The 21420-nt window shown below is 43.3% G+C and overlaps 1 protein-coding gene across 1 annotated transcript in view; it reads right to left on the bottom strand.

Moving 5' to 3' along the window:
- Positions 1-21420, bottom strand: part of sash1a (SAM and SH3 domain containing 1a) — a 128071-nt gene that overhangs the window by 48248 nt on the left and 58403 nt on the right. Inside the window, 1 exon segment of the mRNA XM_072581326.1 lies at positions 7828-7956. Within this exon segment, the coding sequence (XP_072437427.1) occupies positions 7828-7956 (129 nt within the window).

Below are 21420 nucleotides of genomic sequence, written 5' to 3'. Positions count from 1 at the left end.
TCTGCTGGATACACACAGTAAAACACCTGTTCCACTAGAAGGCCTATCAAAAAGCTAGAGCTCAACTGAAAAGGGCTCCACTCAGGTGGAGTGCAGTGCCAACTTGAACAGGGCTTTTGCAGAATGCCGAGCCCATCTTATCCAACACAAAACTGAGAATTTATATTCAATAAACAAATCAAGAATTAAAAGTATGTCTTTGTAATGGTGAAAGTCATCGATTGTTGTAAAATCTTAATGTCCTTATCTGAATCAATCTACATGCAAGTCCAGATAACGTGGATGAATCTAAATGCCTTCTGAAATGGCTTGTAAGCTACTTGTTCTAACTGGTCTGTGACCAGTGGTGTGCCACAAGGGTCAGTGCTGGGTCTACTACTTTTGGTCATTTATCTAAATGGTTTGTGGGTATCTTGGAGGTATAGTTAGTAAGTTTGCAGATGACACCAAAATTGGAGGTGTAGTGGACAGTGAAGGTTACCTCAGATGACAAAGGAATCTTGATGGGCCAATGGCCAAAGAGTGTGTCACAAAGCTAGTCCTTTTTTTTCTAAAAGAAGTTCCATGGCTCAAGAATATCTTGTGCTTGATTTTTTTCAGAGGGGTAATAAACCAGGCCGGACTCCGATCAGACAGATTTGGTACAGAGATGAAAAGGATTTTGATAGGGCTTTTGTTGATGAAACTGCAGGCCAAAGTGGTCATGTTTTAGAAGTGACCTGTAGAATGAAAGGGGAGTGGGTCAGCTCTCCAGCTGAGCGGTTTATTTCAATCCAGAACTGGTTGGGAGTTCAACAGTGAGCTGTTGTGGAAACTCTTTCTTCTGCCCTTCTAACGTCAACCTGTAAGCATCTGACCCTTTTTTGTACTGCGTTTTAAAGGGGGTTTGCTTATTGGGACTGTTGTGAATATTTGGAACAGCGTCACTAAGTCTAGTTTGGATAGACTGAGTTCTGTTGGGGTTCTTTATTCTGTTCTTCGTGTTTCATTGCGTAATTTTGTGAATTTTTTTTGTCTGTTTTAAACCTGATAGTCAACCCACCTAACTTAATCTGAGTAATTTTCACTGTTTACTTACTAAAACAAAGTGCAAAGTTATAGTCTGGGCTGCCTGCTTAAGAATGATTTCAGTGGTCTGGGCTTAGTCCATAACAGATTGAGGGCTCTTTGCAGGATTTTAAACAGCAAGTGGTAGATGCTAGTGTCTTTATTTTGGGTGTTGGTTTGGTTGAGTAGACAAAGCTTGGGATAGAAATGACTCAGTCGCCAAAAGTTTTCTAGATGTGCATGTGGTGACTTTGGAAGTTTTGCAGAAAGTGAATGAGACCAAGCTGCAGGAATTAGCAGAGAAGCTGGAATTGGACCTGCCTGCTTCTGTGAGGAAAGGAGAAATAATTGCAGCAGTAGCTCAGCAGTTAATCTTCAGAATCTATAGAGATGGCAAAAATTAAATTGCAAATGATGCAGCTTGAGTTAGAGGAAAGATAAGGACAGGGCAGTAGAAAGGAGGGAAAAAGAGAGAGCAGCAGAAGAGAAGGAAACTGACACTTAAAAAGGAAAATGAGCTTAAGAAGGCTGGAGTTAAAGGCTGAGGGTTGGCTTAGTGAGGAAGAGAGTGAGGATGAGCAAACCCCTGGTACTCAGAAACAGTGAGAAACTGTTTAAGGTATGTTCAAACATTGCCTAAATTTGATGAGAAGGACGTAGAAGCCTTTTTCATCTCATTTGAAAAGGTGGCTAAACAAATGCAGTGGCCAGTGGCAAATGTGGGTTTTGTTGATCTAAACGAAAATTGTAGGTAGGGCTGGTGAGGTCTTCGCATCACTATCAGAAGAGGTATCTGGGGAGTATGAGGAGGTGAAAAAAGCCTTTTTAAGTTCACATGAGCTTGTACCAGAAGCAGACAGACAACGTTTCAGGAATCTAAGGAGGGACCCAGATCAGACCTATATTGAGTTTGAAAGGATTAAACAAAGTAACTTTGATTGATGGACAAGAGCTTTAAAAATCAAGCAAACCTATCATGCCCTTAGAGAGGTAATTAGTTTGGAGGATTTCAAAAATTCCTGAAGTAGTGCAAACTCACGTGGAAGACCAGAGAGTTAAAACAGCAAGGTTAGCAGCTGAAGTGGCTGATGATTATGAGCTCGTCCATAAAACACTGTTTGGCTTCCAGAATCAATTTCAGTCCATGGGGGATAGGAATTGGGGCAACTAGGTCATGTTACTGGCTTAGCCTTAGGATTATCCAAATGATTGGAATAAGGGGGTTCCATTTGTACTTTTTGCGATCAGAGATGCACCAAATTCAGTTCATTTGAATTAATTTTTGGCCGTGAAGTAAGAGGACCCGTTAAAATTGATTAAAGAGAAATTAATAAGTCAGAATTCAGAGACCAGCCATCTGGACTATGTTAAATTTTGGAGAACAATTAAACAGAGCTGGAGTGCTGGCTAGACAGCATTTAAAAGTATCACAGCAAACAATGAAACGGGAAGCGGTTAAGATATCGCAAATTTGCAATTTTGCAATTGGGGATAAGGTATTGGTATTACTTCCTGTGACAGGTGAGCCGTTAAGGGCAAGGTTTAGTGGACCGTATCAAATCGAAAGGAAACTGAGTGAGGTGAACTACTTGATAAGGACTCGAGAAAGGAGAAAATCTCACAGTGAGTGTCATGTGAATATGCTCAAAAGGTATTTTGATAGGGAAGGAAAGCAAGAGAAGGTGTTAATGATGACAGCACAGAAGGATGAACCAAGTTCAGAGGATTCTGAATTGGACATTCCTCAAATCAAATTAGACAATGAGGAAGTTGTCAAAAGTTGGAATAAATTATTGAGTTACCTTGCACAAGAAAATTGAAATGACCTGAAAGAGTTCTTACTATCACATGAGAAGACATACAGTGAAAAAAAATGGGAAGTACTAACCTAATTGCGCATGATATAGAGATAGGAGATGCTGTTCTGATTAAGCAACATCCTTGTAGGCATAACTTCTAAAGTTGGCACAGATTCAGGAGATAGAGTATATGCTCTCAGTGGTATAATCGAAGTGAGTTACAGTGACTGGAACTCATCCATAAGTCATGGGGCCAAAGCCAGATGGTACCCAATGGTTACATGTGGACTATTGCAAAGTCAATGCCGTTACAAAGACTGATGCATATCCAATTGCACGACTGGAGACTGTATCGAAAACGTGGGACAAGCAACTTACATTTCTAAGGTGGCCTTGCTCAGAGACTACTGGCAAGTACTTCTGTCAGAGAAAGCAAAGGCAATTTCAGCTTTCGTAATGCTGAATGGACTATATCAGTTCAAAGTCATGTTATTTGGCATGAAAAGTGCACTTCAGAGATTGACTAATAAGGTCATCGCTGGATTAACCAACTGAATGGTGACCTGGTGATTTTTAGTCATTCATGGAAGGAACATTTACAGACTTGGTGGTAAACCTAGCTAAAAGTGAATTTGCCAAAACCCAAGTCACCTTCCTGGACCATGTTATTGGACATGGACAAATGGCTCCACGAAATGTGAAAACGAAAGTAATTGGGGAATTTCCCACACCGCAGATGAATAAAGGAAGACTACAGTTCCTGGGATTGAGTGGATGTTACTGAAAGTTGTGCTGAACTTTAGCAGTGTGGCTGCTCCATTCACTGAACTGTTAAAAAGGGGCGAGAAGTTTCAGTGGGCAGCAGACTGTCAAAAATCATTTGACAGCCTAAAAACTGTTGACCACTGCCCCAGTATTAGCTACACCAATTTACATAAAGCCTTTCAAGGTGCCAGTGATGTGGGTCTTGGTGCGGTGCTCCTGCAGGAGGATGACGAAGGGGTAGAAAGACCCTTCAGGAATTTTTCCGGAAGTTGAATCTTCATCAATAGAAGTATTCAACGGTGGAGAAAGAGACTTTAAGCTTGGTGTTGGCATTGCAACATTTCAGTGTTTACATTACAAGCAATGCATCTGGGACAATCGTATGCACTGATCATAACCAAATTTGTGGAAAAATTTAGGGACACAAATGCCAGACTGTTTAGGATGGAGCTTGTTGTTGCAGCTATTCCATTTGACAATTGTGCAAGTGGCAGGTTGCAAAAACGTGATTGCTGCTGCGTTATCAAGACTCGAATGAGATACGGAGACATTCAGTGGTGGGTGTACTGTGGCCTCAATTTGCATGTGGTTGTGCATGCCTGCACGTTTGTTGTTAATATAGTGTTATATGCATTTAGACTACTAACTGGGTTTTTGAAGGGTTAAAAATGAAGCCATCTTTTGATACTGATGGTTCTTTTTTTTAGGGGGGAGCGGGGGTGAGGTGTCAGAAAGCTAGTCCTTCTTTTTCTAAAAGCTGTTCCTTGGCTCAAAGATATTCTGGCCTTGACTTTTTTCACCAGAGGGGTAATAAACCAGGCTGAGCTCCGATCAGACTTGTTTGGTCCAGAGATGAAAAGGATTTTGAAAAGCCTTTTGTTTATATGTAAACTTTTGGAATATTGCATGCAATTCTGGGGCATACACAGGGTTTGAGCTATAGGGAGAGGTTGGATAAATTGGAGCTGTTTTCCCTGGAGTGTTGGAGTTTGAAGGGTAACCTTTTAGAGGTTTATAAAATCATGTGGAGCACAGATAGGGAAAAATTATAAGGTCTTTTTCCTAGGTTCCAGAACAAGAGGGATAGGGTTAGGGTGAGAAGGGAGAGATATAAAAGGGACCTAAGGGGCAACCTTTTCACACAGAGGGTGGTGCGTGTATGGAATGAACTGCCAGAGGAAGTGGTGGATGCTGGTACAATTACAACATTTAAAAGGTATCTGGATGGGTATATGAATAAGAAGGGTTTAGAGGGATCTGAGCCAAGTGCTGGCAAATGGGAATAGATTAATTTAGGATATCTGGCCAGCATGGATGAGTTGGACCAAATGGTCTGTCTCCATGCTGTACATTTCTATGACTCTAAATGCTTCTTTTGTCAGGGACACCTACATTCCGTGCACTTTTTTAAAAAAAAGTGGAAGCTGTCACCGTTGATCATGGCTCTAGATGTGAGTTTTCAAAGGATTCACCAGGGCATCACAACAATACATCAGCCTTCTCTCAGAAGACTGGCAGTGGCTCCACTGAGTTTGAACCTACAGTACTCTCTCAGTATTCTCACCCTCAATTCCGACAGTCTACCCCTTGATGTTGCCTGTCAACCAGCCTGCTACAGCACAGGTCAGGATACTACAGTTTGCATCTGGGCCTTTGAGATTTATAGCTGTTGGAGGTAACTCTCCAAATCCATCCACAGTTTTCTGAATTTGAACTTAGTGACCCCCACCATTCCCAATGCAGTCATTAAGGAAACAGCTTGTCGCAAGCACTAGCAAAGACCACAAGGGGAATGTGCTTGTTTGTATCTTGCTGAAAAGAGTGACCCATCTTGGAAGCTTTTGACTTATGCTCATCAGGACAAATGTAACAATGTCAAATGTACAAACTGTTGTGACCTTTTGACTACAGGAGAAAAGGGGAACTAATTGGTCAGGAAGTCGACTCTGATTTGCCTTGACTGTAATTCCCCATGCTTCCAAAAATATTAAAAACATTCCTGTGCACTATGCCAAGATCGAATTGATAAATTTGAATGCGGAATGTGCTTTTTCTCTTGTTGCAAACAGGGTGATTTGATTGTTATGGATAAGGAAAAATGTAGAACGTTGTACTGCTTGTGAATGGGGAGAGATGCCTTAGGTTATTGGCAATCACAAATTATTTGATATTTCTCCAATCCATTCTCTCTCTTGCTCCTCAGTATCTCACCCTATCCCTTCTTCATGGCTAGATTGTGTAACAAGAGATCACAAATCTTGAGAACAGCTCCAGTGAGTAATGTAGGGCTCTTTCAAAGTGACCTAGGCAGCTGAACTGTTGTTAAGAACATTAGTGGTGTGCTGTATCAAACTGCTCTTGCAACATGGTTGGTTCTCTCTCTCGCTGCCAGCATATATTGCACATCTACATAGGTTCCAGACAAGAGTCACGAGCCAGTCAAGAGTGGATAACTTGTTCACCCAGTGGACATCCTTTGGTTTGCTATGGTGTGATAAATGTAGCTGTCACACAGTGTACTACTGCAGAATGAATGAATGACAACTATACCAGAATAACAGGCATTCATGTGTATGAATTGTAGACTGTGGTCACACACCAGCAGTTTGAAGGGAAAACTGCATTAGGGACATCAATGCCTCCTTGCACTACAGGAAAGCTTGCAATCTGAAAAAACCCTCTTGTCTGCCCTGTCCCCTTATCGCTGACAAATAAAAAGATAAAAGCTCCCTCACTCAGCAACCTCTTAACAACAGTCTGCCAAGCCTGAAAAACATTACTTATACCCAACAGCAACCTGGAAGGAAATGGACAAGTCAGTCAGAACTTGACTTCTCCTTGACAGCCAAATTCATGAGATTCTTGCTCTGCTTGGAAGAATCAGTTGTAGCTGCAGTAATTGGCAGATTTCAGTCAAATTCTTTTTTACTGAAGTGAATACATCTCAAGGATTGGGCATTGCTGAAGTTGAACTTTAAAGAATTCAACTTTACGACACTTAGTGACCTCCTGCTGAGAGCCCTTCTCCTTCCCCTTTACCCCCATTTTCCAGCAACTTGTCCTGCTCTGCATAACTTCTGCTCATTCTCCCAGTCTGACTCACTTGCAAGAAGATGGCTTTCCAGGTCACCCACATCTGGAAGTAACTCATTTAAACTCAAGCTTTACCCACTAAATGTTTACTTCAATTCCAGCCAGACTACTTGTTATAGACTAATTAAACTTTAGAAAATTATAGGAAAGCTCCAAAAATGTGTAGAATTGCATCAGCAGCTAGAAGACATAATCCAGCAACTAACCTCGAAATATTTCATTATTCTTTTAGGTAGTGCTGTGGGCTATCATCATGCACGTTCATCTCTAGAAGGTTAAGAGTGTGGAGAGTGGAGCATGGCACAGAAATCAACTTTGCTCATTGACCAGCCAATGTTGTGCAATGGCAACAGTCTTTAGATATGTACGTGCCAACCACGCCACTGTCTGGCTCACTGCCACATCTTGGATGCAATTGCTCAGCTCAAAGGTGATTTTCATTTTCTCCTCCCTAATATATTTTGTCAAACAAAAGCCCTGCTTCTGCTCGGGTGGACGTGATTTGAAATGCAGGAGTGGTCTCCCTGATGCCTAATAGATTCCTTATGTAGTATTAAAGAGTGATTACCTAGTCATTCATCACACTATTGGTTCTGGTACTTAACTCCTGCACTGTCCTACACAACACCTGAAATACAGTTAATTGGTTGTGGACTATTTTAAGACACCCCCAGTAAGATTCAAAAAGGGCTCTATCAATTGTTTTAGAATATCATTTCTGTTATTCATCTCTGGATCCACCAGAGATAAGACCTATTCAGAATTAAACTGGCTGTTGTGGGGAATTGTTGCAGGAAGGATGAGTACAAATCAAATGGATAAAATCTAACCAATAGTTAATTCCAAGACTCTGAAACATAACTGAATTTGCCGTATTGCAATGTTCTCCTGGTTTAGACCCTAAACTATCTCAAAACAAAATCTCACTTCTTGCTGGATGTGGGATCTTGCTGTTCATAAATTAGCTGCAACATTTTCTACATTACAACACTTAAAGTGCTTCATGACTGAAACAGTCAAACATAATTTGAAGTCATTAAGTACACTCTATACATGAGAATCTTTTCTTATTTGACTGACTAGAAACACATAGGACTCCCAGAGGACAGAAATTTTATTTTACCAGATCAAGATTTTCCAAGATTCTCTGTGTGCACAGCTCTTCCATCTGCTCTGGCACCTCACTGAGGCAGGTGTTGTAGTATTCAGTGCACTGCTGAGCCAGGTCATCAATGTTTCCCAGTGATCCATCCTTTGGGAGGAAAGAAAGGAAACAGCACCATGTGAAATTTCAGTCTAACAACAGGAGAGAAGGAACTGAATACCTCCCAATACATTCCAGTTGTGAGTGTCCAGTCTCTGCCTGAAAACAGAGAGTACGCTTAATCACTGAATCTGAGGAATGCGGGTTCAACCAGCTCCAGAGGTTTGAGCCCATAATCCACACCAACACTCCAGCACTGTACTGAGGGACTGCTGCATTATTAGTGTTCTTGACTATCTCAGCAAGTCACTTAAATTGTTTTTTTTTCACATAATCGAGATCATAGAAAGAGAAACATAAGAGATGCCTGAAGTCTTCTCCACCAGTCGATAAAAATGTGGCATGTCATCTTCCTCAACTCCAATTTTCTACCCTGTCTCTGTATCCCTTGATTTCCTCAGGTGTCCAAAATTCATCAACTTCAGTTGAGTAGACTCATCAATTGAACATCCATGACACTCTGGACTAGTAAATTCCAAAAATGCGTCATAAATAGCCAACTACTTATTTTAGATCTTGGACCCAGTTCCAAATTCTTCAGCCAGGGGAAATAGCCTTCAAACATTAACACTGACAAGTCCAATGTTTTTCATATATTTTAATGAAATCAGCTTTCATTTTTCTAAATGCCAGAGTACATAGAATATATTGATTGTTTCTCATAACTCACTCTTCTCATCTGAGAAATCAGTCCAGTGAATCTGAACTGCAGCCACTTGAAAGAGGGGTAAGGAGACTAAGATTGGATACAGTACTCCTGGTGCAATCTCACCAAAGGCCATCATAGTTACAGCAAAACTTGTACTGTAATCCGCTCGCAATAAGTCATTCACTTTCCAAATCTCTTGCTGTAATTAAATCTTAACTTGCTTTGATTCTTGTAGCAGGCACCAAAAGGTTTTGGAATTCCAAGATTCTTTCTTGATCATTCATAGGATTTAGCCCATCTCGGGCAACACCAGCGTATCCCAAATTGGCCTGGAGATGATGGCGGTGAGCCTCCTGCATGAACCATTATAGTTTGCACTGTAGGTACACCCACAGTGCTGTTAAGGTGGGGAGTTTGAAAGCTTTGACCCAGCAATAAGGAAGGTAAGATAATGTAATTCCAATTCAGGACAATATTTGACAAGGAGGAGAGTGATAATGTCCTGCGCTCATAATGCCCATGTCTAGATGGTACAGTTGTGGTTTGGTGTCCAAGTAGTCTTGGTGAGTTGCTTTAATACACTTGTAGGTGATGCAGAATGCAGCCATGCCATGGCAGTGGTGGAGTGAGTGAATATTTTAAAGAGGTGTATAGAGCGCTAATTAAATGAGCTTTATAGAAGCTGCTTCATCGTGGGCGAAGTGAAACTTCCCGAGCATTACTGGAACTGTATATCACAATCTTGACTTGCGCATGGTTGATGGTGAACAGGCTCAAGAAAGCTAGGTGTTGGTAGACTGCTGCAGAATACCCAGCCTGACGAGATCTTGCAGCCATACTATTTATTTGGTTGACCCAATTAAGTTTCTCGCCAATGGTATTAGTAAGCATATTAAGGATTATTAGAATAATGCTGACATTACTGCTCTAGAAATACCACAGTCATGAACTATTCATTCAGAGACATGAATGCATATCCCATATGGTAGCTGGGAACTTAAATCTAAATAAATAAAACCTGAATAAAAGGACAGGATTGATGAGCGGACCATGAAACCACTAGATTGTTGTAAAAATCCACATGACCACGTGGGTGAAGAAATCTGCCTCCATTATGTTTGTATAGACCCAAAGCAACGTTACTTGAAATTTAATTGCCCTCTGACATGGCATAACTAGCCGCAGTTATATTCAAAGCATTGGATTCCTTTAATGTTTCCAAGAGCAATTAATGGGGGCCATTGTCAATGATGTCCACACTCTTCAAATAAAATTAAAAACATTGAATTTGGGGGATTTGAAAATGGTAATATAATTGAGTGCCAGTAAGAGATGGTTAGATTCAATTTTGTTGGAGATGATCAATGCCTGGCACTTGTGTGCCACAAATGCTGCTCGCCACTCATCCGTCCAAGCCAGGTTGCTTGATATTTTCTGACCAACCTGATCAAAGATGTTATGACACACCTCTTGAGCTGGTGGAGCTTGAACCAGGGCTTCCTGGCTCAGAGGTACAGAGACGACCACTGTGCCATGAGAGACCAAAAGCTAAACTATCATCTGGATCTCGTTGCATTGGCGGTTGCATCATCTGAGAATTTGCAAATTAAAGTAAATATTATGGAGTCAAAGAACACCTTCATTTCTGACTTTAAAGTGGTCAGAAGCAATTGATGAAGCACAAGATACCCGGCAAGGACTGTGGAAAACTCTACATAGGACAAAAAGGAAGAAAACTGACCATACGAGTGCACAAACATCAACTCAACACTGCCAGATACAAGCAGCACTCTCTCACTTCCAATGTCACATACAACGAAGAACACAAATTCAACTGGGATGATGTAATCATCATAGCACAGGCAAAACAGAGACACGTGAGAGAATTCCTTGAAGCTTGACATGCCAACCGGAACTCAATCAATAGACACTTTGAACTGAACCCCCTATTCAAACCACTCAGATACAGAACTGGAAGTACCAAAAAAACAGAGACACATAAATGTTAGGCAGAGTAGACCAACAACACTTTTTCGAAGACGCACTGACGATGTCACCTAGCGAGGCGAAGAAACTTCTGCAGAAAACCACACCAACTCAGCAAACAAACCTACGACCTCATCCACAACCTGAGCTACAAATCTTTTCAAAAACTCTCAGCTCTTTGGTGTCACATTTAGTTAATGATGCTTTGATGTCAAGGGCGGTCATCTCACCTCAGTCCTTGGCATTCAGATGCTATGGCCATATTTGTACCAAAGCTGTAATGAGGTCTAAAATCTGGTCTTCCTAGTGAGACTTAAAACCTAAAACTCATCCAGCAAGCTGGTGGAGGGGTCAGGCTTCGGAGCCTGGAACTCATTTACTCTGTGCGCTTTTCTTTTTTTCTCCTCTCCACTCTTTCTTTTTCTTTTACCTCATTTTACGCACCTCTTGGTGAGGAGCTTGGTCACGGTGATACCATCGGTAAATGGGCCAGCGGCACGGACTTGCGGCAGTGACCGTAGCGGCACATTTGGGTTCCTGGCGATTTCTGCATTGTCAAGACAGTCTGAGTGTCAACTCACGGCTGCTGCGATGGAGGTGAGTTTGGGTTCTCGATGGCATCTGTGTCCTGGACAGATTCAAGGAGGCGGTGGCAGAGGCAGAGATGGGTTTGGGCCCAGGAGACCCGGCAGCATCAGCAGCGGCTGTGTTGGTGAGAGGGTTCCAAAGCAGACTCGTGGTAGTGGAGGAGTTCAGTTTGGGCTGATGCGTTACTTGGCAGCATCAATGGTGTCTGGCGAGGTTGAGTAAGGACTTATAGCAGCAAGGTCAGATGGCACTGAAGAGTGACAACTTTCACGGCAGTGGTGTGGTGAAGGGACTCATGCCTGGCATGAGCCCCATGACAGAGCACTTAAGAAGGACTTTGTCTTTATTTCTGTACTTTTCTGCCTTTATACTCTACGTTTTGATTTATTTTTCTGTGTTTTAAGCTAGAGCCAGAGAGTGGTGACACTATATAACACTTTCCATTGTATGTTTATAGCAAGATACATGTGACAATAAATAAACCAAATCAACTGACCATCAGTGAGCAGATTATTAGAGAAGTGCTGCTTGCTTATAACCTTGCTTTGCTGAGGACGGGAATTAAACTTGGGGCAGTACAGCCCAGCTGGATAAGTTTTGCTTTTTTGTGAACAGGACATACCTTGGCATTTTCCATTTTGTCAGGTAAATGCCATTGTTGTAGCTGTATTTATTTTACCATTTGTCAGCTGAATGCATAGAATGGGTTCTTTCTTGATGATATGTTTTATTGAGATAAGTCTCTTGATTAGACTTAAAATATAAGCCATAAGTGTTCATTTAACCTGTAGCAGTGTTTTGTAGAGTGCTATTTTCTGGATCTGTAGATTGAAAGCAGCAAAATGGCCTTTAGCAGAGTGATATGCATTTCTTGTCGGATGTAGGAGTTCAGGGAGAGTTTATGGGTTACTGAGGATTATATCTGCAATAAATGTCTTTGGTTGCAAATCCTATCAGATCGAATGGATCGGTTGGAGAGACAGTTTAAAGCAATGAGGAACTTACAAGAACAAGGGGATGTGATGGACGGCAGTTATAGAAAGGGGGAAAAGTCGCAGATGTAGTCACATAGATGGGTTAACTCTAAGGTAAGAGAGGTAGGCAGGTAGTGCAGGAGTTTTCTGTGGCTATCCCCATTTCAAACAGGTATGGAAGATGTAGGGGAAGATGGATTCTCAGGGGATCATAGCACAAGTTTCTGGTATGGAGACTGGCTCTAATGCAATGAGAGGTGCATCAGGTTCCAAGAGACAGATTGTGTTGGGGGAACTCTCTAGTCCGAGGTACAGACAGACGTTTCTGTGACTAGCAACAAAAAATCAGAATGGTGTGATGCTTCCCTAGTGCCAGGATCAAGGATGTCAGAGTGGGTGCAGAATGTTCTCAAGGGTGTGGGGGGCCAGCAGGAGATCATTGTCCACATTGGAACCAACAACATAGGAAGGGAAAAGGTTGAGATTCTGAAGGGACATTACAGAAGGTTAGAATTTAAAAGAGAAGTCCTCAAAACTAGTAATATCTAGATTACTCCCAGTGCAATGAACTAGTGAGGGCAGAAATAGGAGGATAGAGCAGATGAATGCATAGCTGAAGAACTGATATATGGGAGAAGGATTCACATTTTTGGATCATTGGAAGCTCTTTTGGGGTAGAAGTGTCCTGTACAAGAAGAATGGATTGCAACTAAATTGGAAGGGACTAATATACTGGCAGATTTTCTAGAGCTGCTTGGGAGGATTTAAACTGGGGGGACAGAGTGGGAGGTGGGACCCAGGACGATAATGATAAAAGGGATCTATTTGAGACTGGTACACTTGAGAACAAAGGTGAGGCAAACAGTCAGGGCAGGCAGGGACAAATCAGAGAACAAGGTAGGGTGGCTAAATTAAAATGGTTAAAGATGGCTATGATGGGGAATGTCAGGACCCTTTGAAAGCCCCTGTGGGGTCACAAAAGCTCATGTTCTTCTCTTTGTTGGATTTTGGGCAGGAGGTAGAAACGGGCGGTGCAGAGTTGTGGGACTATGAGGTTGGAGGCGGTGGATGGGAGATCCCCTGAGGGATGAGGTTATGGATGGTCTGGGAGATGATGGTTTGGTGGTGGGAGGTGGGGTCATGGTCAAGGGGGCAGTAGGAGGAGGTGTCCGCGAGCTGGCATTTAGCCTCAGCGGTGTAAAGGTCGGTGCGCCAAACTACCACCACACCTCCCTTGTCTGCCGGTTTGATAGTGAAGTTGGGGTTGGAACGGAGGGAGTGGAGGGCTGCATGTTCCGAAGGGGAGAGGTTGGAGTGGGTGAGAGGGGTGGACAGGTTGAGGCGGTTAATGTTGCGGCAGCAGTTGGCTATGAAGAGATCGAGGGCAGGTAAGAGGCCAGCATGGGGTGTCCAGGTGGAGGCAGGTAAGATGCCAGCATCTCCTCAGGGGATCTCCCATCCACCGCCTCCAACCTCATAGTCCCACAACCCCGCACCGCCCGTTTCTACCTCCTGCCCAAAATCCACAAACCTGACTGCCCCAGCCGACCCATTGTCTCAGCCTGCTCCTGCCCCACCGAACTCATCTCTGCATACCTTGTCACGGTCCTGTACCCCTTAGTCCAAGAACTCCCCACCTACGTTCGGGACACCACCCATGCCCTCCACCTCCTCCATGATTTTCGCGTCCCCGGTCCCCAACGTCTTATCTTCACTATGGACATCCAGTCCCTGTACACCTCCATCCCCCATCACGAAGGACTCAAAGCTCTCTGCTTCTTCCTTTCCCGCCGAACCAACCAGTACCCTTCCACTGACACCCTCCTTCGACTGACTGAACTGGTCCTCACTCTGAACAACTTCTCTTTCCAATCCTCCCACTTCCTCCAAGCCAAAGGAGTAGCCATGGGTGCCTGCATGGGCCCCAGCTATGCCTGCCTCTTCGTAGGATATGTGGAACAGTCCATCCTCTGCAGCTACCCTGGCCCCACCCCCCACCTTTTCCTCGCTACATCGATGACTGTATCGTCGCTGCCTCGTGCTCCCACGAGGAGGTTGAACAGTTCATCCACTTCACTAACACCTTCCACATCGACGTCAAATTTCCCTGGACTGTCTCAAACTCCTCCCTCCCCTTCCTAGACCTCTCCATTTCTATCTCGGACGACCGAATCAACACGGACATTTACTATAAACCGACCGACTCCCACTGCTACCTAGACCACACCTCCTCCCACCCTTCCCCCTGTAAAAATGCCATCCCATATTCCCAATTCCTTCGTCTCCGCCGCATCTGCTCCCCGGAGCACCAGTTCCAATACCAAACAACCCAGATGGCCTCTTTCTTCAAAGACCGCAATTTCCCCCCCAGACGTGGTCGATGATGCTCTCCACCGCATCTCCTCCACTTCCCGCTCCTCTGCCCTTGAGCCCCGCCCCTCCAATTGCCACCAGGACAGAACCCCACTGGTCCTCACCTACCACCCCACCAACCTCCATATACATCGTATCATCCGTCGTCATTTCCACCACCTCCAAATGGACCCCACCACCAGGGATATATTTCCCTCCCCTCCCCTATCAGCGTTCTGAAAAGACCACTCCCTCCGTGACTCCCTCGTCAGGTCCACACCCACCACCAACCCAACCTCCACTCCCGGCACCTTCCCCTGCAACCACAAGAAATGAAAAACTTGCGCCCACACCTCCCCCCTTACTTCCCTCCAAGGCCCCAAAGGATCCTTCCACATCCGCCACAAATTCACCTGCACCTCCACACACATCATTTACTGCATCTGCTGCACCCGATGTGGCTTCCTCTATATTGGGGAGACAGTCGCCTACTTGCGGAACGTTTCAGAGAACACCTCTGGGACACCCGGACCAACCAAGCCAACCACCCCATGGCTCAACACTTCAACTCCCCCTCCCACTCGACCAAGGACATGCAGGTCCTTGGACTCCTCCATCGCCAGACCATAGCAACACAATAGCTGGAGGAAGAGCGCCTCATCTTCCGCCTGGGAACTCTCCAACCACAAGGGATGAACTCAGATTTCTCCAGTTTCCTCATTTCCCCTCCCCCCAAGCTTGTCTCAGTCCCAACCCTCGAACTCAGCACCACCTTCCTAACCTGCAATCTTCTTCCTGACCTCTCCGCCCCCACCCGACTCCGGCCTATCACCCTCACCTTAACCTCCTTCCACCTATCACATTTCCAACGCCCCTCCCCCAAGTCCCTCCTCCCTACCTTTTATCTTAGCCTGCTTGGCACACTTTCCTCATTCCTGAAGAAGGGCTCATGCCCGAAACGTCGATTTTCCTTCTCCTTGGATGCTGCCTGACCTGCTGTGCTTTTCCAGCAACACATTTTCAGCTCTGATCTCCAGCATCTGCAGTCCTCACTTTCTCCTATATACAGAGGGTGTCCACTTACACATCAGAATCGATGGACAGCTTTTTAGCTACATCCACTTGAGATCAAGAATAAAGTGCGCCAAGTCCTCAATGCGTTTGCTCTATGCCAATGACGTCTCACTAATATTCCATACTGAGAAATACCTGTAGTGACACAGACTCTCCCATCTGTTGAGAGTTTGATTTGACCATTAGAATCAGAAACACAAACATTATAGTTCAGATCAGAGTCATAATGCCATTGGTTAGGGGAGTCAAGGACCTAGTGGCACTATTGCCGGACTGCCAATCCGGAGACCCAGGTAATGCCCTGGGCACCCAGGTTCGAATCCCACCATGGCAGATGGAGGAATTTGAATTAAAAAATATCTGGAATTAAAGAATTTAATGAGTACTATAAATCCATTGCCAATTGTCAGAAAAACCCACCTGGTTCACTAGTGTGCTGAAGGAAACTGCCATCTTCACCATGTGACTCCAAACCCACAGCAATGAAGCTGACTCTTAATGCCCTCTGGACAATTAGGGATGGGCAATAAATACTGGCCTAGCCACTGACGCCCTTATCCAGTGAATGAGTAAAAACAAAATCAGTACTGACATTTGTGACAATGGATCTAAGTTTCACAAACACAATAACTGTATACCCAAAGGCCCTGTGTTTGGTTAGCCAGCCACTAGGTCATGACCTGTTGGATATCCACACCTCTGTTAGAAGAACAGCTGCAAGGGAGCTTATGACAGTGGCAGACGGGGACCCGGACAACTGGAAAACAGCTGCCAAAAGGGTGTGACTGTTGGGAGGCTGACCAGTATTTGTTGCGTGTATGTATGTTGGTAGTGGGCTGGGGGGGGGGGGGGGGGGGTGGCGCACTGGGCAAAATAAAATGGATTGGAAATCTTAGCTGGCTAAGAACAGGGCCCAGAGAAAACAGAAGCCAGCAAGTCTCTCACCTCTTCAATCCATTGTCTACATCAGCAGTGAGCGCAGCAGGCTCTGCCCTGACAGAATACAGTTTCTGAAGGACACCTGGCGACATTTAACACAGTTTATCACCAAGGTGCAAATCAGCATCTCACAACACAGAAGACTGCCAAAGATTACCTGCATGTTAACTTTTATGATTTATGCACAAGGTCACACAAATTCCATTAAATCTCGACATTTACTGTGCACTCATCTTTAAAAACAAATTATTGTTTCCTCATCATCCCAAAAGTGGAAGATTTCATACATTCCCTTATTATATTCCAACTGTTACCTTCTTGTTCAATTATTTACTCTGTATGTATTACTCTCTTTGACAGTCTAAATGTTCTCCTTATGGCTTGCTTTCCTTGTCTAGTTTTTGTCCCTAAACTTCAACACATTGCTCTCGGTTCACTCATCTGAGCAACTGATACAGATACCAGTATATAACTATCCGAGATCCAAACAGTATCCTGGCAGGTTATAAACTGGTACCCCCAAAATGGCTTATTCCTTCTCTGAATCACAATAGCTGCCATCATATCCAGAGATGCCCACATCCTGAAAACATCATTTTCAATGAGTCCACTTCTTTCAAGTTGTTTCCACCAATGCAAATTCAAGAAGAACCACTTGCTCCCCCACAAGACAACATATAGAAACTAATACTCATTATTTAAAGCAGTGTGTAAACATAATGTGTTTTACAATTCTAAAGTTATATTTTTTGTAAGTTTGTAAACCAAGCAAATGTGTTCACAATAATTCTTCAGAATGGTGAAAGTATTGCATTCTAAAAGTATTCAATTAAGCATTATCACCCAGCGACAGCCCCTCCAATGTGTGCCCTTTGCCCCTCGATGAACACATTAACAGTCTTCCAGACACAGCTGCGCAATCAGCTCAACAAGTCATCTCTAAACAATTTTACTAGTGAATAGCAGGAAATAAACCAAAATAATCAAATCACAGGAAAGAAACCAGAACAATGAAACAATCCCAACTGCTGAGCTGAAAACATCTCGGCTACAGTGCTGAAAGGTTATGCTTCAGAAAAATGCATGCCTCTTGTCTTAAGCCATCCAGAATAACAACAGCAGTGACATCTACCCTGCAAAGCCAAAAATTGCCCATATACGTGTCCCATCCACAAAGGTCAGATCAAATCCAATCACACATCTACCCACAACCGAGTCTATTTCCAATCGTCAGCAAAGCAATGGAAAGTGCTACTAACAGTTCATTAAAGTTGCACTCACCAATATCTCTGTCAGGATCAATTTCTCCAGACTCATTCAAGCCTGGATCCAAAACATGGAGAGAAGAACCGAATTCCAGAAATAAGGCGGGCAGCATTTGATTATGGAGCCCTAGAACAACCTGGAATCAGGAATGCAAATGTTCAACTGGCTGGATTTAAAATGAACAATAAGCAAGATGACTCTGGTGTGGCAGACTCATGATTCCAGCACATCATCTCAAGACAGGAGATCCTGAAGGCAGTGTACCAAATCCAACCCTTTTTAGGTGCTTCATCAATGACCTTTCCCTCCACCGTGAGGTCAGAAGAGCCAAGTTTGCTGATGATTGCAGAGTGTTCAGTGTCATTTGCAAATAGTCAAATAATGGAGCAGTCTGTGCCTACACGCAGTAAGACTTGGACAACCTGCAGGACTTGACTGATAAAGTGGCAAGAGTGTTGGATATGACTACCTCCAACAAGGAAAACAAAAACAAATAGCATGGATGCCGCAAATCGGAAGAAAAATAGAAAATTCTGATTATACTAAGGAGGCTAAGCAGCATCTGTAGAGAAAAATAGTTAATCTGAAATGTTAACTATTTCCCTTGTCACTAATATTGCTTAAGTCTTTCCAGAATTTTCTGTGCCAACAGTCTACCTTTCTCCCTTTAAAAGCCAATGGCACTACCAGCAGTGCAATCCTCCAAAACAACATTCTGAGGGCTTCACCACTGATCAGAAAACAAATGGGACTAGCTATAGGAATACTGTGACTATAAGAACAGCTCAAAGCCTGGGAATCTTGCAGCAAGGTCAGAGTATTGAGTACAAGAGTTGGAAGGTCATATTGAGGCTGCACAGGACATTGGTTAGGCCACTTTTGGAATATTGCTTGCAATTCTTGTCTCCCTCCTATCGGAAGGATGTTGTGAAACTTGAAAGGGTTCAGAAAAGATTTACAAGGATGTTGCCAGGGTTGGAGGATTTCAGTTAAAGGGAGAGCTTGAATAGGCTGGGGCTGTTTTGCCTGGAGCATCGGAGGCTGATGGGTGACCTTATAGAGGTTTACAAAATCATGAAGGGCATGGACAGGGTAAACAGACAAGGTATTTTCCTTGGGATGGGGGAGTCCAGAACTAGAATGCATAGATTTGGGGTGAGAGGGGAAAGATATAAAAGAGACCTAAGGGGCAACTTTTCTGCACAGAGGGCGGTGCATGTTTGGAATGGGCTGCCAGAGGAAGTGGTAGAGGCTGGTACAATTGCAACATTTAAAAGGCATCTGAACAGGGTATATGAACAGGAAGGGTTTGGAGGGATATGGGCTGGGTGCTGGCAGGTGGGACTATATTGGGTTGGGATATCTGGTCGGCATGGATGAGTTGGACTGGGACTCTATAAGTGACTCAACTTCCAACTACCCAGAGCCTGTCCACCATCTACAAGGCACAAGTCTGCTATGTGATGGAGTGAAGAGCTTATGCTCAAAACATCGACTTTCCTGCTCCTCAGATGCTGCCTGACCAGCTGTGCTTTTTCAGTGCCACACCTTTTGACTCTGATCTCCAGCATCTTCCAATGTGATGGAATAGTTTGTACTTCCCTACTTGAGTCCATTTCCAATAATACTTGAGGAGTTCAAAAATGTCAAGAGCAAAGAAACTCATTTGACTGGTATTGCACCCATCACTGCTTTACAGATTCACTCCCTCAACCACTGGCACACATCTACAAGATACACTGCTGTAACTTACTAAGCTTTCTTCAATAGTACCTCCCCAATGTGTGTGTGTGTGTGTGTGTGTGTGTGTGTGTGTGTGTGTGTGTGTTCTTTTTGCCACCTAGAAGGTGGAAGGCATGTGAAGACCACTATATTTAAGTTCCACTCCTAGACACACACTAACCGACATGGAAATGTATTGTCATTCTTTCATTTTCCCTGGGTAAAATCCTCAAATTCCCCACCCATTTGTGGGTGCACCCACACCAGAAGAACTGCAGTGGTTTAAGATGGCTGCTTTCCACCCGATTCCCCAATCAATTAGGAATAGGCAATAAATGCTAACCTTGCCACTGGAAACTACATCTCATGCGTGATTACAAATACTGGGAGGTAAGCCAATAACTGACTAAAACAATGAAGGGTTCAACAGGCTTGACACAGAGGAAATGTTTCATCTTGTCAGGAAGAGAACTAAGGACCGTAAATGTAAGATAGAAACTGAAGAAATGCAATTAGGAATTCAAAGCAACATTGTGATTCAACAAACGGTGAGAACGTGGAACTTGCTACCACATGGATTGATTGAAATGAATCATATAGATACTGATCCATCTTCTCCATATGTTTATGATAAAGGAATAGAGGTTATATTGATTAGCTGAATGGGTAAGGAGGAAGGAGACCATGTACAGTATAAACACCAGTATGTATATGTTGATCTGAATAGTCTGTTTCTTCACTGTAAATCGTATGGTATGGGAAAAAATTTGACAAATGCATGCTATGCCCATTAACCCTTTACAGGACGTTCCAGAAACTCCACAATGGGTCTTCTGTTCTTTGGTACTAGTGATTCTGGTTTTCAAGAACCACGGTCAATGGTGACAGTGAGGTTTATCAAGTGTATTTCTTCTGCATTGCAAGTCACTGCAGAATTATAGAGCAGGAAAAGTAATAGTGCAAGAAGTTTTAAAAATGTAAGCCTTCAGGAGAATATCAAATAATAGGACAGTGATGAGGAGAAATGATTACATTTTCAAAAATTTAACTTAATAGGCCTTGGTGGCAATTTCTGACAAATTGCTGAGGATGTGGGAGTGGGGGTTAAAACAGATATGGTATTCCAAAGAAGACTGCACTAAGTAAAACTGAAGTAAAACAGTGCACTCAATAAACTAAAAATAAAAGGAAATACTGCAGCATCCAGAATACTGAAAATGAAATTTTGAAAATTTGCAGGAAACACTCAGTGGACCTGGGAGCTTCTGCGGACAGATACTATGTTAACATTTCAGGTCAATGATCTTTCATCAGAAATGGAACAGATGACGAAAGCCCAATAATCTAAAATGTTGACTTTGTATCTCTCTCCACAAATGTTGCCTGATCTACTGAGTACTTCTAACATTTTCTGTTTCTGAAGTAAATGATAAGCTATGATCCAAGTAAATGAAAGAGCAGGCTCGGTAGGGCTGAATCTCACGGTCCTGCTTTGATATCCATTGTAACAAAGTATTTAGGAATAAAAATTTAAAACTTAATTTTAAAAAAAATTATTAAACATTAAGCCTGTCCATTAACATGCAGGTAAGAAATAAGCAGTCACCTCAGATCTCCTGTCTTCTCCCACCTCTCTATGATCTTGCCATAAAAAAGTCTGAAAGTGAAGACATGGATTGCTTCTGATAGCACTTGTGGCATGATCTTGTGCAAAAATCTATTATGTGCAAGGCAACTGGCTCATAGCCATGTAATGGTGCAGAGAAAGGTAGCTAAGCCATGGGAGAATGGGAGCATTTTACTCTCAACTTCATTCAGAGTCCCTTAGATAGTTGGAAGTCCATCCACAGAAGACTGCAAGCTGATCAGCTTGAATGGCACATCATTAAGGGACTACAGTAC

Source organism: Chiloscyllium punctatum, chromosome 11, assembly GCF_047496795.1.
Source record: "Chiloscyllium punctatum isolate Juve2018m chromosome 11, sChiPun1.3, whole genome shotgun sequence".
Lineage (NCBI taxonomy): Eukaryota > Metazoa > Chordata > Chondrichthyes > Orectolobiformes > Hemiscylliidae > Chiloscyllium > Chiloscyllium punctatum.
This window is presented reverse-complemented; position numbering and strand designations above follow the sequence as displayed.